The 13,039-nt window shown below is 45.4% G+C and overlaps 1 protein-coding gene across 3 annotated transcripts in view; it reads left to right on the plus strand.

The window, feature by feature from the left end:
* Positions 1-13,039, plus strand: part of LOC306917463 (von Willebrand factor D and EGF domain-containing protein) — a 105,957-nt gene that overhangs the window by 77,188 nt on the left and 15,730 nt on the right. For 2 of the 3 annotated variants that reach the window (XM_079495687.1, XM_079495688.1), the window contains exons 23-25: positions 2,755-3,210; positions 3,946-4,110; positions 11,722-12,143. In XM_079495687.1, the coding sequence (XP_079351813.1) occupies positions 2,755-3,210; positions 3,946-4,110; positions 11,722-12,143 (1,043 nt within the window). The remainder of the gene's footprint in view (positions 1-2,754; positions 3,211-3,945; positions 4,111-11,721; positions 12,144-13,039) is intronic. The other variant, XM_079495689.1, reaches the window with a different exon arrangement.

Here is a 13,039-nt window from a genome sequence, read left to right on the forward strand (position 1 = left end):
TGGTTTTCTGGACCCACTGAAAACCCCACTGAAAAATAATATATTTATATCAATTATTCTAAGCCTAGAATCAAGCCATCCAGGATCCTGGTGAATCATGAGCATAAAACCTTTGATTCTGTGAAAACAAATATATATATATATATATATATATATATATATAAAATCAATTATATTATATTATATATACTACATTTAATAAATACCCTTTGTTTAGTGTATGGGGAAAATGAATGGCCGGTTTTTCAGTGGGTCCAGAAAACCACGGCCACTGAAGTCTCATTGATACAAGGGTATTGTCATTCATTTGCTGATAATTTGAAACTTCAAAGTAAATTGTCTGTCGGGTGGAAACTGTTACTTTTCTGTCCAAAACTGTTACTTTTCAGGATTCAAATTCTAAAACAGCAAAAGTAGCTACTAGCTCTCTACAAGCTCAACATGTGTGACTTGCAACGCAATTTAAATTTGTGGAACTGGAATGTTTTTTTTGTGGCTTTCGCCTTTATTTTATATTTTATTATGGAGGGACAGACAGTAGGCTGACAGGAAATGGGGAGAGAGATGGGGGGAAGACATGCAGTAAAGGCCGTCGGGATCGGGAGTCGAACCCGCGGCACACTGCCAGACTGGATTACCAGCCAAGGTGCCTGGACCATTGAGCCATGGCCCAGGCCGGAACTGCTACTTTTAATTATTTTTGTGATGCTGTAGTATGATCAAGTAGGACATTCATTTTTTTTTTACTGAAAAAAGTCAAATTATGGTGGTTTCTGCCCAACAGAGCAAACACATAAGGGTAAAATAAAAGCAACCAGGCAAGTACTGTAGAAAATGATCAAAGACAATGGTAATACTCATTCAAGTAAAGGTAACAGAAACTAGTAACACTTAAGTAAAAGTTCTAATCAAGTACTGCACCCACCTTAACCCATTTTTGGCGGGAACCCCTTTTGGTGTTAGCGTTATGTTATGCTTTAGCTATTGAAAAATAGCAGATCTACAAGCTCGTAGCGCACCACTCGGTGGCGCGCTACGAGCTTGTAGATCTGCTATTTTTCAAAAAGAACCACTGACATAGAAACATAGCTTTTTCAGAAAACTGACAGGATGTAGAAGACATTTTTTTGAATCTGATCTCAGGTCAAAATGGGTTAACCATGGGATATTTACTCACGTCACGACCCATAAAAACAAAAAACAAAAAACTGCTGCAACCCAAAATGGGTCTCAAGCCTTTGTTTGGGAAACCGTGTTATAGCTCACCGTTTCTCAAACAGTGGTTCTTTTTTTGGGTCACTACAGGCTAAAACGTGCACCTGGCATTACTGTGTATCAATGTAGCATTGAAAGGAATCTCCTTGATGTAAAATGCACTGAATTGTGGCCCGTGTTTTGTTAGGGCTTTTCATAAATATATCCCCTTCGTGGGTATAAGTGATGCTCAGTGAATCTCTGCGCCAGACTAATATTGACCATCGGCTATGCCAAATGACACATTCAGGGGACTATTTGATAAAGTAGCCTACATGCACGTACACACACACACACACACAACTTCCCCAGGCTTCTGGCATAGGAATGCACGCACGTGCACACACACAGTATCATGGTCCATGACAGTTGCACCACCACAACGCGGGGGGGACGTGTGTGTGTGTGTGTGTGTGTGTGTGTGTGTGTGTGTGTGTGTGTGTGTGTGTGTGTGTGTGTGTGTGTGTGTGTGTGTGTGTGTGTGTGTGTGTGTGTGTGTGTGTGTGTGTGTGTGTGTGTGTGTGTGTGTGTGTGTGTGTGTGTGTGTGTGTGTGTGTGTGTGTGTGTGTGTGTGTGTGTGTGTGTGTGTGTGTGTGTGTGTGTGTGAGTGAGATGCACGCACGTTACACACACACACACACAGTATCATGGTCCATGACAGCGGGTCCTACAGTGCTAGCTGTTAGCTTAGCTCCCTGCCTGGCTCATAACCATGCCTCAATGACATCTATATACAAACTCTCTCTCTCGGTCACTCGCTCCACCTTTTCCATCACCCTTGCTCACTTTCTCTGCCACCCCTTCTAGTCTCTCTCTTTCTCTCTGTTTCTCTGAGATTAGTGTTCCCAAAGTGTGGTCCGGGGACCCCTGGGGGGTACTTGAGCAAAATACAGTATTGCATATCCTGAGGAAGACTTATCTTGTCGAAACTTTGGTTTCCTAAAGTATTAATACCTGTGTTGTGGGTAGTTGTGGAAAGCCCACCATGCACAGTGTCTGTCTGTCTGTCTGTCTGTCTGTCTGTCTGTCTCTCTCTTTTGGGGGGCTGGGTACCCCAAAATCCCCCTAATTATTGTTCTATGCACACCTTGCGGCCGAGGGGGCCCTTGAAATGTTGTCTACCCCGGGGGTCCCTACTACTGTAAATCCGGCACTGATCGTGGCTAAGAGTTGTGCGGCCTCCTCCTTCTCAACAATATATAGTGACAAAAATCTGTTCAGATCTATTTGAAAATAGTCAACGCCAACCTACAAGTTCACAACACGTTGCAATGTGATGTGGTGTGAGCTTTTTCCAAACATCTTTGGTAAATATACATTTTGGAAAGTATGGGGCCAAATACAAATGGTAGAGAAACACTGCCTTATATAGATTTATTCAAATATAATATGTGTGTTGCTGTGAATTGTGGCACAGGCTTAACTGGAAATTATAACAACTCAAGAATGAACAATGATGATAAATCTCTCTCTCTCTCTCTCTCTCTCTCTCTCTCTCAGAGGACCCCAGTCTGACCACCGCCAGGCCCAGCGCTACATCTGCTCCTCGTTCCACCGCTTCCAGGATCCCAGGTGTGATCCAGCACCCGTCCAAACCAAAGCCAGAACCTCCCCGGAGGTCTCCAGGTAGTAGCCTGGCCCACACCCGTCCCAACAACACTCCAGGAGCTACCCCGGCCTCGTCCCCAACTACGGTTAACAATCCAAAGAAGATTACAGGAATGACGCTACGCCCGTCTCAATCTAGCGTTGACGACTTGAGGAAGACCCCGGGAAGCGCACCGAACCCGCCGCGTCCAGGAATGACGCCTGACCCGTCCCGGTCCAAGACCTCAGACGGTTTGGGGAAGGTTGCAGATATTATCCCGGAGCAGGTCAAACGCGGTCAGTTTGCGGTGGGTGAGAAGAAGGCCTCTGCTGTCCTCCAGCCAACAGGGAATGGGAAAACACACACTGGTGAGTTTTACAGAATGCACAGGAACACGGTCGGTGCTCAGTCTGATCTGAGAGAGTGCAAATGTTACCAAATGGACCAGATCATGGTCGTTGGTTACATTTGCACACTCTCTCTCAGAGTTACAAATGGTTAACACTGCCAGGTCCCATCTGATTTCACTCAAGGAACCCCTTGGGCCAATTACATGTTAGGGGCCCCACCCTACCTAGAATTATGCTCCCACCCTACCCAGAATGGGCAGCCGGTGGGCAAGAAATCACAAAACTTAACCCATTTAGACCTGACGTCGAAATAAAAAAGTCTTCTGAAAGAATATATATTCAAAGATTTGTGCCGCATTTTCACGATTTTTCACAAATAGCAGACCTACAAGCTATGAGCTTGTAGATCTGCTATTTTGCAATAGCTAAAGTATAACATAATGCTTAGTTAAAACACCAAAAGGGGTTCCCGCCCGGAATGGGTTAAGTTGTAATGCAGCTTGTGTAATGTGTAATGGGAATTTTACAGTCTTGTGGTTCCAGTATATATAGTTTCATTAGGTAATACTATTTATATCCAATTTCTTTAGTTTTTACCCCAATCTATACTGTAAAATCCATTTGGTTCCATGTGTACACTCTCTGAGTTAAACCCCTCCATTTGGACTGCTGGTGGTCCCCGGAAACGACATGGTAAAATTCAACATAACCGTGCTATGACATCATTATGTGGTGTTGTTGTGATGTCATCAGGTCCCGCGGTGGCGGCGTCCGTGTCATCGACGTGCGCCAGCCGGCCGTGTTTCCCCGGGGTGCAGTGCATCAACCGCAGACCCCCGCACGTGGGATATGTCTGCGGTCGCTGCCCGCCAGGCCTCCACGGCAACGGACGCACCTGTACCAAGACCGCCAAAACGGGTGAGCCTTTCAATTTGGAAATGGAATTGAGGCCTTATCGTTGTTGTATTATCTGTTTGCTAGCGCTTGTCCGGGGTCGGGTCGCAGAGGTTAACAGTTCCAGCAGAGAGTTCCAGACTTGCCTTTCCCAGCAACATTAGCTACTTCGTCCTGTGGGGTCCTGAGGCGTTGCAAGGCCAACGTGGAGATATAATCAACCCACCCCATCTTGTCCTTGGTGCCCAGAGTACCTCCCAACTAGGGGAAACTAAAGGGCATCTGTACTACATGCCCAAGTCCACCTAAGTGGGTGCCTTTCAGCGGCTTTACTTTGAGTTTCTCCGGGAAGCTATTCATGAACATACTTGATCATGTTCATTTTTATTTCACATGTTTACCTTTTTCATTCTTCAGAATGGAATGATTAGTTGTTTTGCATTAATGCTCCCCCCCCCCCCCCCCCCCCCTCTCTCTCTCTCTCTCCCATTTAATATTGAAATCTCACTGAAAGTGTTTTAAATTACCGCCTGTCACAATTACGTTGCATTTGTGCAACTCACAGTCGGGCGTTTTCAGAACTGTCTAGACATTTTGAAAAGATTAATTTGTTTCATGTCGAGGCCTTTGTTTTGACTGATTGGTCTTGTCTTGTTGTTGTTGGGTGTGACGGTGATTTGATTGCTGTGAGTAAATCCCAGTGGGTGGCCTGACTGACAAACTGTGTAAATCACGTTGAATTCTGTAGAGACTGTGACTGCATGCAACAATACTAACATCTGCTTGTTTGGCATTGACTCACAGATCCAGCATTGGTTTTAAACACTTAAACCATACATACTTTGTTGTACAATACGGAACATTATAGATAGATTATTGTCACAGTTTCCCCAAACTGCCCCAGACTTTCAAATTGTAACTATTTTAATCACAACATGTACTGAGCTATTTACCTTTATTTTGTTATTTCTTAAACCATGCCACAATAAGTGGGGGAGGCTATTGCTATCTGGGGGTCCTATCTTGGCATGGAACAGTTTAGGGAACCCCTGCACTAGCGTCCATGTGGTTGTCATGGGCGGTTGTGAGATCAAGTTGCAGGCAATGCAAGTTCTCAATCTTATTTATTTATTTCAAAGACCTTCCCCCATAGCAAGTGTACAAATGGAACCAAATGGAATCTATTGGTCCATTTGGTTCCATTTGTACACTCTCAGAGCTACAACAGACCTGTAAGGGTCTATTTGGAACGCCCCGAATGTTTGTCTTTAAAATTGGTACTCTCTGGTTGACCGTGTGACAGTGACGTGTCTTCATTGTGATGACCAGTTCAGATGGGAGGTCAGCTACACTCCAACCAGGCAGACACAGAAATGATCAGAGACAGAAAGAAAGCCAGCATTGTGTTACATATCTGTCTGTCTGTTTGTTTGGAGAGCTACGCACACAGAATCTCGCTGGCATTGGATCAAATCCTCTCTCTACTTCATCTCCTGTCTCTCCTAGGCTCTCTGTTTTCTTGTACACACTCTCTCTCTCTCTCTCTCTCTGTCTCTCTCTCTCTCTCTCTCTCTCTCTCTCAGCTTTATACTTTCTGTCTCCCCTATATTTCATTTTGAAAACTGCACAAATAGCATTGATTGACTTTTGCACTGGCTACAAAAAAATCGGCAAGCTCACATCGCACCACGTCATGCCCGGCGTTGCCCGCACTTGTACATCTGCTATTTTTGAACATTCTTGAAAAAAATCTAAAAGTGTGAGAACTACTGATTTAGAAGGCATTTGTAGAATTGGCCTCAGGTCTTTGATGAGTTAAAGCAGCTTTTGGAAAATGCTACCCAATAACATTTAGGTGTAATATATACTGTATTAGGTGTAATATAGAGTAATCAAATCTAGCCGCGTTTCTTTCCCAATGGCGCTTGCTGCCAATGACGTGTTTAACGTGTTTCTAGGTTTTTATTGATTCAGAATGGTCTTAACGCTCCGCTACGCCAGGGTCCGTCAATGAAATGATCTCAAATAGAACCTTGTACTTTGTTGCCCGCCCGGGGTCCCCCAGGTCTCTGTACTAGATCCTGTAGGATTTCCTCTACACCACGTATTGTATGGGGGGGACCCTGGAACAAAACACTTTCAGATGGGGGGGGGGGGGTCCATGGCCATATACGACATGTACATACACATTTTGATTTGGGTGTCCTCCTTGGCATAGAAAGAAGCTTTAGAACCGCTGGTGTGGAAGAACGGTGTGTGTGTGTGTGTGTGTGTGTGTGTGTGTGTGCGTGCGTGTGCAGGGAAGTGGAGCGAAGCTTGAGGGAGTTCTCATTCGATCTGAGGGCTGACGTGTCTCAGATCTGGTTTCAGTCCAGCTGTATGTTGTCACCACGGTGTTTACACATGCTGTTCGGCTGCGGTTCAGAGACTGTTCCCTCCACTCTGGTCTGAACATCTCTGTTCCCTCCACTCTGGTCTGTCGTCCTGCATGACGGGGGTCTTCAACCAAACAATAGCCTATCACTTATTATTATTATTATTATTTAGTTCATTTAATGCGAGTGAATTGTTTAATCTGTTTTCTATAGCTGTCCATAGTGGAAGTGCATTATATAGCCTAATGAACACACACAAGCAAACCAACTTGAGTGTGCGTGCCGCACGTGCGTCAGAACAGCGGCCCGGTCGTTGCGTCCCTTGTGTCGGAAACAACGGCCCGTAGACACAACGGACCCTGCCGGTCCAGCCCGTAGACACAACGGACCCTGCCGGTCCAGCCCGTAGACACAACGGACCCTGCCGGTCCAGCCCGTAGACACAACGGACCCTGCCGGTCCGGCCCGTAGACACAACGGACCCTGCCGGTCCGGCCCGTAGACACAACGGACCCTGCCGGTCCGGCCCGTAGACACAACGGACCCTGCCGGTCCGGCCCGTAGACACAACGGACCCTGCCGGTCCGGCCCGTAGACACAACGGACCCTGCCGGTCCAGCCCGTAGACACAACGGACCCTGCCGGTCCGGCCCGTAGACACAACGGACCCTGCCGGTCCAGCCCGTAGACACAACGGACCCTGCCGGTCCGGCCCGTAGACACAACGGACCCTGCCGGTCCGGCCCGTAGACACAACGGACCCTGCCGGTCCGGCCCGTAGACACAACGGACCCTGCCGGTCCAGCCCGTAGACACAACGGACCCTGCCGGTCCGGCCCGTAGACACAACGGACCCTGCCGGTCCAGCCCGTAGACACAACGGACCCTGCCGGTCCGGCCCGTAGACACAACGGACCCTGCCGGTCCAGCTCGTAGACACAACGGACCCTGGCGGAACACCACCCCTTCAGAATTATGGGTGGACCCCAGTATAAGCATGTTCTAGACCGGGTGGTAAACAAATGCATGAAAAAACTCTAATTAGGTACAGTAGTTAGGTAGTTCAGTTTTTTCGGCGTCCCCCCTGTTTGGTTTTAGTCTTGCCAGTTTCTAGGGGGAATTTGGGGTAATACTGATTCGGGTTTGGGGTTTCCGGCCTGCAGTGACTACAACATGATACGTTACCATCCGCTCCCGACTGGATCATAAACCTGAAAATGGTATGCCTCCCAGGCTAGGGATATATATATATATATATATATATATGGGAACTTAAAACTAGGGTTGGAGGCTAAGCTATTTCATTTTGATTGATAACGAGCATCTTATCGATCAGGCTTATCGAGCCCACTATCGAGCATTTTTTATAATTTTGTGGAAAGACGAGAGACGACAATACATTCTGAACAGAACCAGTATCATCATAGGGCATTCAAATACAGTACTTTTCTAACTGGAAAATTGGAAAATAATATTGAAGAAGAAACTGTTAACTGGTTAATGACCTGAGATCAGATTATAAAATTGTCTTCTAAATCCTGACAGTTTTCTGAAAAAGCTATGTTTCTATGTCAGTCGTTCTTCGATTTTTCAAAAATAGCAGACCTACAAGCTCATAGCGCGCCACTCGGTGGCGCGCTATGAGCTTGTAGATCTGCTATTTTTCAATAGCTAAAGCATAACATAATTCTAACACCAAAAGGGGTTCCCGCACCAAAATGGGTTAAAAGCGTAATTTTGTTTACCCGGGCAGCGCTGGTTGGCAGCTATCAATACACTTTTATGCCCAAACCACACCAAAGGGTCGGGTCGGGACAAAACGTTTTTTAAGGTCAACCACACACATGCAACTCCTTGCAACTAAAAGTGGTGCATTGGTGTGGTTGACCTTAGAAACCGTTTTGTCCCGACCCGACCCTTTGGTGTGTTTTGGGCTTCAGACCGACATGTTCGTGCCAGCATGGGTGATTAGATTTATTTCCTGATCGCCTCTTTGTCTTGATTGCTTACAAACATGATGTCATGGGCCGCTATGCTCGATAACAGGCTTAATAAGCCCAAAGCGTATTGATGCCGGGTACTCAATAAGCTTGTTATCTAGGTTCTTTATTATTTGTCTCCCGAGGAAGAAATGTGTCTTAGACAAAGGGCCCGCATGCAAGCGTAGCCCTTATGCCCATGTCGCCGCAGAGCAGCGCCAAAATATCAGATTTCGAGCTCCATCCCTACTTAAAAGTATACTAAGCTGGTTAGATTTCGTAACAGGCAAGGGGCCCCCAGACTGTGAGAACAGGCAGAACAGTAACACGCGGCTCATCTGCGTTGGTTCTTAGGAGAGGCGTCGGCGTGCCTCGGAGCTGCTGCTATGACTCTCCTCCTCTATCCCATTCTGGGCCGGAACCCCTTTTGGTGTTTCAAGCATTATGTTAACGTTATACTTTTAGCTATTGAAAAATAGCAGATCTACAAGCTCGTAGCGCGGCACCGAGTGCCGCGCTACGAGCTTGTAGGTCTGCTATTTTTGAAAAATCGTGAAAATGTGGCACAAATCATTCAGAGCGAACGTTTTAACTCAAATCTTTGCTACTGGGAGGTCCCTCCTGGAACAACATATTTTCAGATGGGGGTCGGCGGCCAATTACATATAGTTTTGGGGGTCCTGTACCTGTTTGAGAACCACCACTGACATGATAGAAACATAGGGTTGTTCAGAAAACCGTCAGGATTTAGAAGACATTTTGTAGAATCGTCCTCAGGTCTAAATGGGCTATTATTGTACAGTCTGTTTACACACGGCCGTGTTGCCGAATATGACAACAGCATCCTACAATGTGCACATGACACCACACAGCGACCGGCCTCGCAGTGATGAGAGGGCTCGCCGGAGGGAGACGGATGATCTGACCATATGGTGCCATGTTAACAACCTCTCTCTCTCTCTCTACATGTCCTCCAGAAGATGCAATACATCGTCCAAAACGGTTACTCGTCAGGAATTGGGGTACAATAAAGGGCAGCTGATCTTTAGTCACAAGCTCTTGTTAATACTTTTCATTGGTTCAATATTTAAAAAAAACACACATTAATGACTTTTCACTTTCACTCTAAACATCTTAAAAAATTGCAAAAATAGTTATAGTATGAGGAGTATAGGGCATCATTTTATTTTTCGCAGAAAAAACAACAAAGTTAAAAAATGGAGATATGTGTTTCCAACTTTCCATCCGACAGCGACAAAGTCATCATTGACTTCAGAAAGATCCAAGGAAATCACATTCACATTTCTGTTGGAATGGTTGATAGTTTTGGATTTAGATTTGGATTGGTGTATTCATTAATTTTGGACACTCCTCAATGCAACACCAAATGCAATCCTCGATAAAAAAAGAAACGCACTGTAATGTGAGTTTTAGAATGCCAACTACAGTGCCAAATATATGCATATTGTGTATTTATCTCCTTCCATTAAGTCTCTTTGCGCACCAATGTGCTCAGTCTAATAATGCAGCTGTCAATCTAACAGCTGACTTGACTCCTCCACGCTGTCAGCAAAGGTATACTTATTTGTGTGTCAGGACAGTTAGTATTTTAGTATTTGCATCTCTGTTAAGACAAGACTATAAGGACTGTCTGAGAATGGGGTAGTGCACTTTACTGAAATCAGTTTATCAAGATTTTGGTAAGAGATCCAAACAAAGCTCTCGTGCTATTGTGTGTTCTGACAAGGTTGTGTCACGGTGTGGTTTGGCAACCCGACTGCTCTAAAGACCGTGCAGACTGCTACGAGGCGAAGACGGCAGCGAAAATCATGTATTGGCACAGAATTACCACGTTGCCTCATAACATTTACACTCATGAGTCATCACTGCTAAAAGAAATCCCAAAACATTAACCACATACTGCCCTAGCATGCCTGTTCTGTGAACAACACTACACGTTGTGAGCTTGTAGATCGGCTATTTTCGAGCAAAGCGATTTGGTCCATTTATAAAAGCATTGTGGGAGCTGAGCAGCTGATATACTCATGTTCTGTATGTATCCTGTACTCAGTGTACTGTATATTGATTGTGTATAATGTACTCGAGCTCGACCGATGCCAGACTTTTGGGTACAAAGCCGATCCCGGTTTTGGAAAGTCCTAGACCACTGATTACAAGTATGTGTTTTTAACCAATATTTTGAATTTAAAACGTGCAAAAAAAAATCTAATTTTATTTTTTGTTCTTATATTTTAATACACAATAAAACAACGTAAGTGAACTTTACAATGTATTTCCCACCTAAACCCTAATAAGAAAAAATGTGGACACATAATAATAATAATAATAATGATAATAATGATAATGATACTACTAAAGTTTGATGGGTTTTGGAATGATGTGTCCTCTTTGTGTATTTCATTGTGTATTATATAATCCACATGGCAGTACAGTTGAACTGGAGAGTGTTTAACCTGATGTCATGCGACCACTTGCCAGTTTCAATATTTTTACTGTCCCTTTGTGTTCTCTGTAGATAAATGCTTATTCTATAATTCCCTGTGTGATCATGTTCTAGTTAGTTACAGTGCAGAAAACACTGCATTTACCAGTGATGCTCCTTGGTGACTGATGTAACTGTCCCTTGCCCATTCTCAATATTTTTTGTTAGCCTGTTTTTGCAATACAAACACATCTGTCATCCCCAGTCCTTAAAGGGGTATTTAATTTTAAAAGCATTTCTGGGGTCATTTTAACTTTGCTTTTGTGTGCAACCCATACAGTTGAGATTCAACTAGAAAAAGTGCCCCTCGAGGTTGTGGCCTCCTGGTGGCGCTATAATAGGCCAATGTTCTTCTTCTTATGCCTTGGATGGCAATTGGATGATTTGAGGCATTTTGTTCCAAAAATGTGTTTTGCAAAAATCCACCTGTTGGTGGCGCTATAACAGGCCAATGTGAAAAGGGTGGGATATATATATTCCTCAGCCTAGTAGGAAAGTCTGTGAAAGATTTCACGTAAATTGCACGCTCATGATTTGAGGCTTTTTGTTCAAAACGGGCCAATCCTGCAATTTTGAAAGCCAATGTTAGCCATTTGATATTTAGATGGTTCTTTCAATTACTTTCTTCATTTTGTTTTGTTTGTTTTTGAAAATCCCAAGATTAAATCAAATTAGAAGAAATCTTCCTTTGACTTAAAATCAGAGTCCTTCTCCCCCTCCTTCCCCCCCCCCCCCCCCCCCCACTGGTGATTAATCTTTTCATCCTCTCTCCCCTCAGCGTCCAAAAACCTGCCTCACCAGCAGCAGACGATGGGCAAGAAGGTGGGCCGATCCCCGCATCACAGCAAAGTGTCACAGCTGCACCTGCCGGTGCTGCCCGCTCGCCACGGAATCAAACACCTGTCCACCTCCGTCACCAGAGCCAATCGGGGCGAAGCGGCGCCGGCGCGGCCACTGCCGTCCCCCGCCGGGGGGCGTGGAGGAGGGACGGGGAGGAGGGAAGCCGTGACCACCGCCACTGCCTCCTCGAGAAACGCCCCTAAAGGCTCCACCGGGGTTCTCCGCGTCGCCGCCACCACCGCGGACGACCACGTCGCCCGCCAGAGCCCCGACCCCAGAGCTGCTGCCGCCACCTTCTCCAGAGCCGGTGTAACCGCTCCCCGCCGGGAGCCGGGGGAGTCGCATGCCATGGAATCCAAGGTGAGTGAGCGTCCAGTGCAGTTTATATTAGAAGTCTGTTCAACCCATTCAACTGAATTACAGTTTTGTGGCCCAGCCAGGATTTGAACCCAGGTTTTTCCCTCTCTTTTCCCAGAGAAGTCCAATTCAATCCACTTCATTTATAGAGCACAGTTAAAGACTAAAACAAACGGTAAAATCTTAAGCTGAATCCTGTAACGAGGAATCTTGCTTGGCCTTGGGTAAAACAAAACGCCTGCGGTCTCCGAGGCTAGGCCTGTAGCTTATAATGCATTTTATGGCGTTTGACTGTAGCTTATAATGCATTTTTAGTGAGAGGTGAGCGGGCAGGTAGTGAGGCGCGGGCAATTTGACAGGTGGAGCGACAAGCGGGTAACCTGACTCCGCCAGATGGGGCAGCAGAGAGTACACTGGGTTCCCCCCTCCTGCTCCCATCTGGGAACTCTCAGGCAGACTTCATGCCCGGCCACAAAACGGCCTGGCCAATCAGCAGCAGCTAGAGGCTGGATAGCTGCTGCGGATTGGCCAGGCCGTTTTGTGGCTCCCATGAAACTGTTGCATTTGCGCTCGTCTCTCGTCAGTTCAAATTTGATTGTAATCTTTGATTTTTCTGGAATTACTGAAAAAAAAGCAATGAATTTTGTTTTTAATGAATGAAAAAAATACCTTTTGGGGGGGAATATATATTGAAAATGTTTTAAAATAATAATAATTTTAAACAAATTGTAAGAGACAGATAAATAAAGGCACCCATAAAAATGTGTGCACGACCCACAAAATTGGTCCTTTCCCAATGTGTTTGGGAACCAGTTATTTATAATATAGCCTAATGCTCTTGTGCTGTTGACTTCTCCAAAAACAAAAAAAAACAATTGATGGCAAAACGTGTCTGCTAA

The sequence above is a fragment of the Electrona antarctica genome, assembly GCF_951216825.1.
Source record: "Electrona antarctica genome assembly, chromosome: 24".
Taxonomy (NCBI): domain Eukaryota; kingdom Metazoa; phylum Chordata; class Actinopteri; order Myctophiformes; family Myctophidae; genus Electrona; species Electrona antarctica.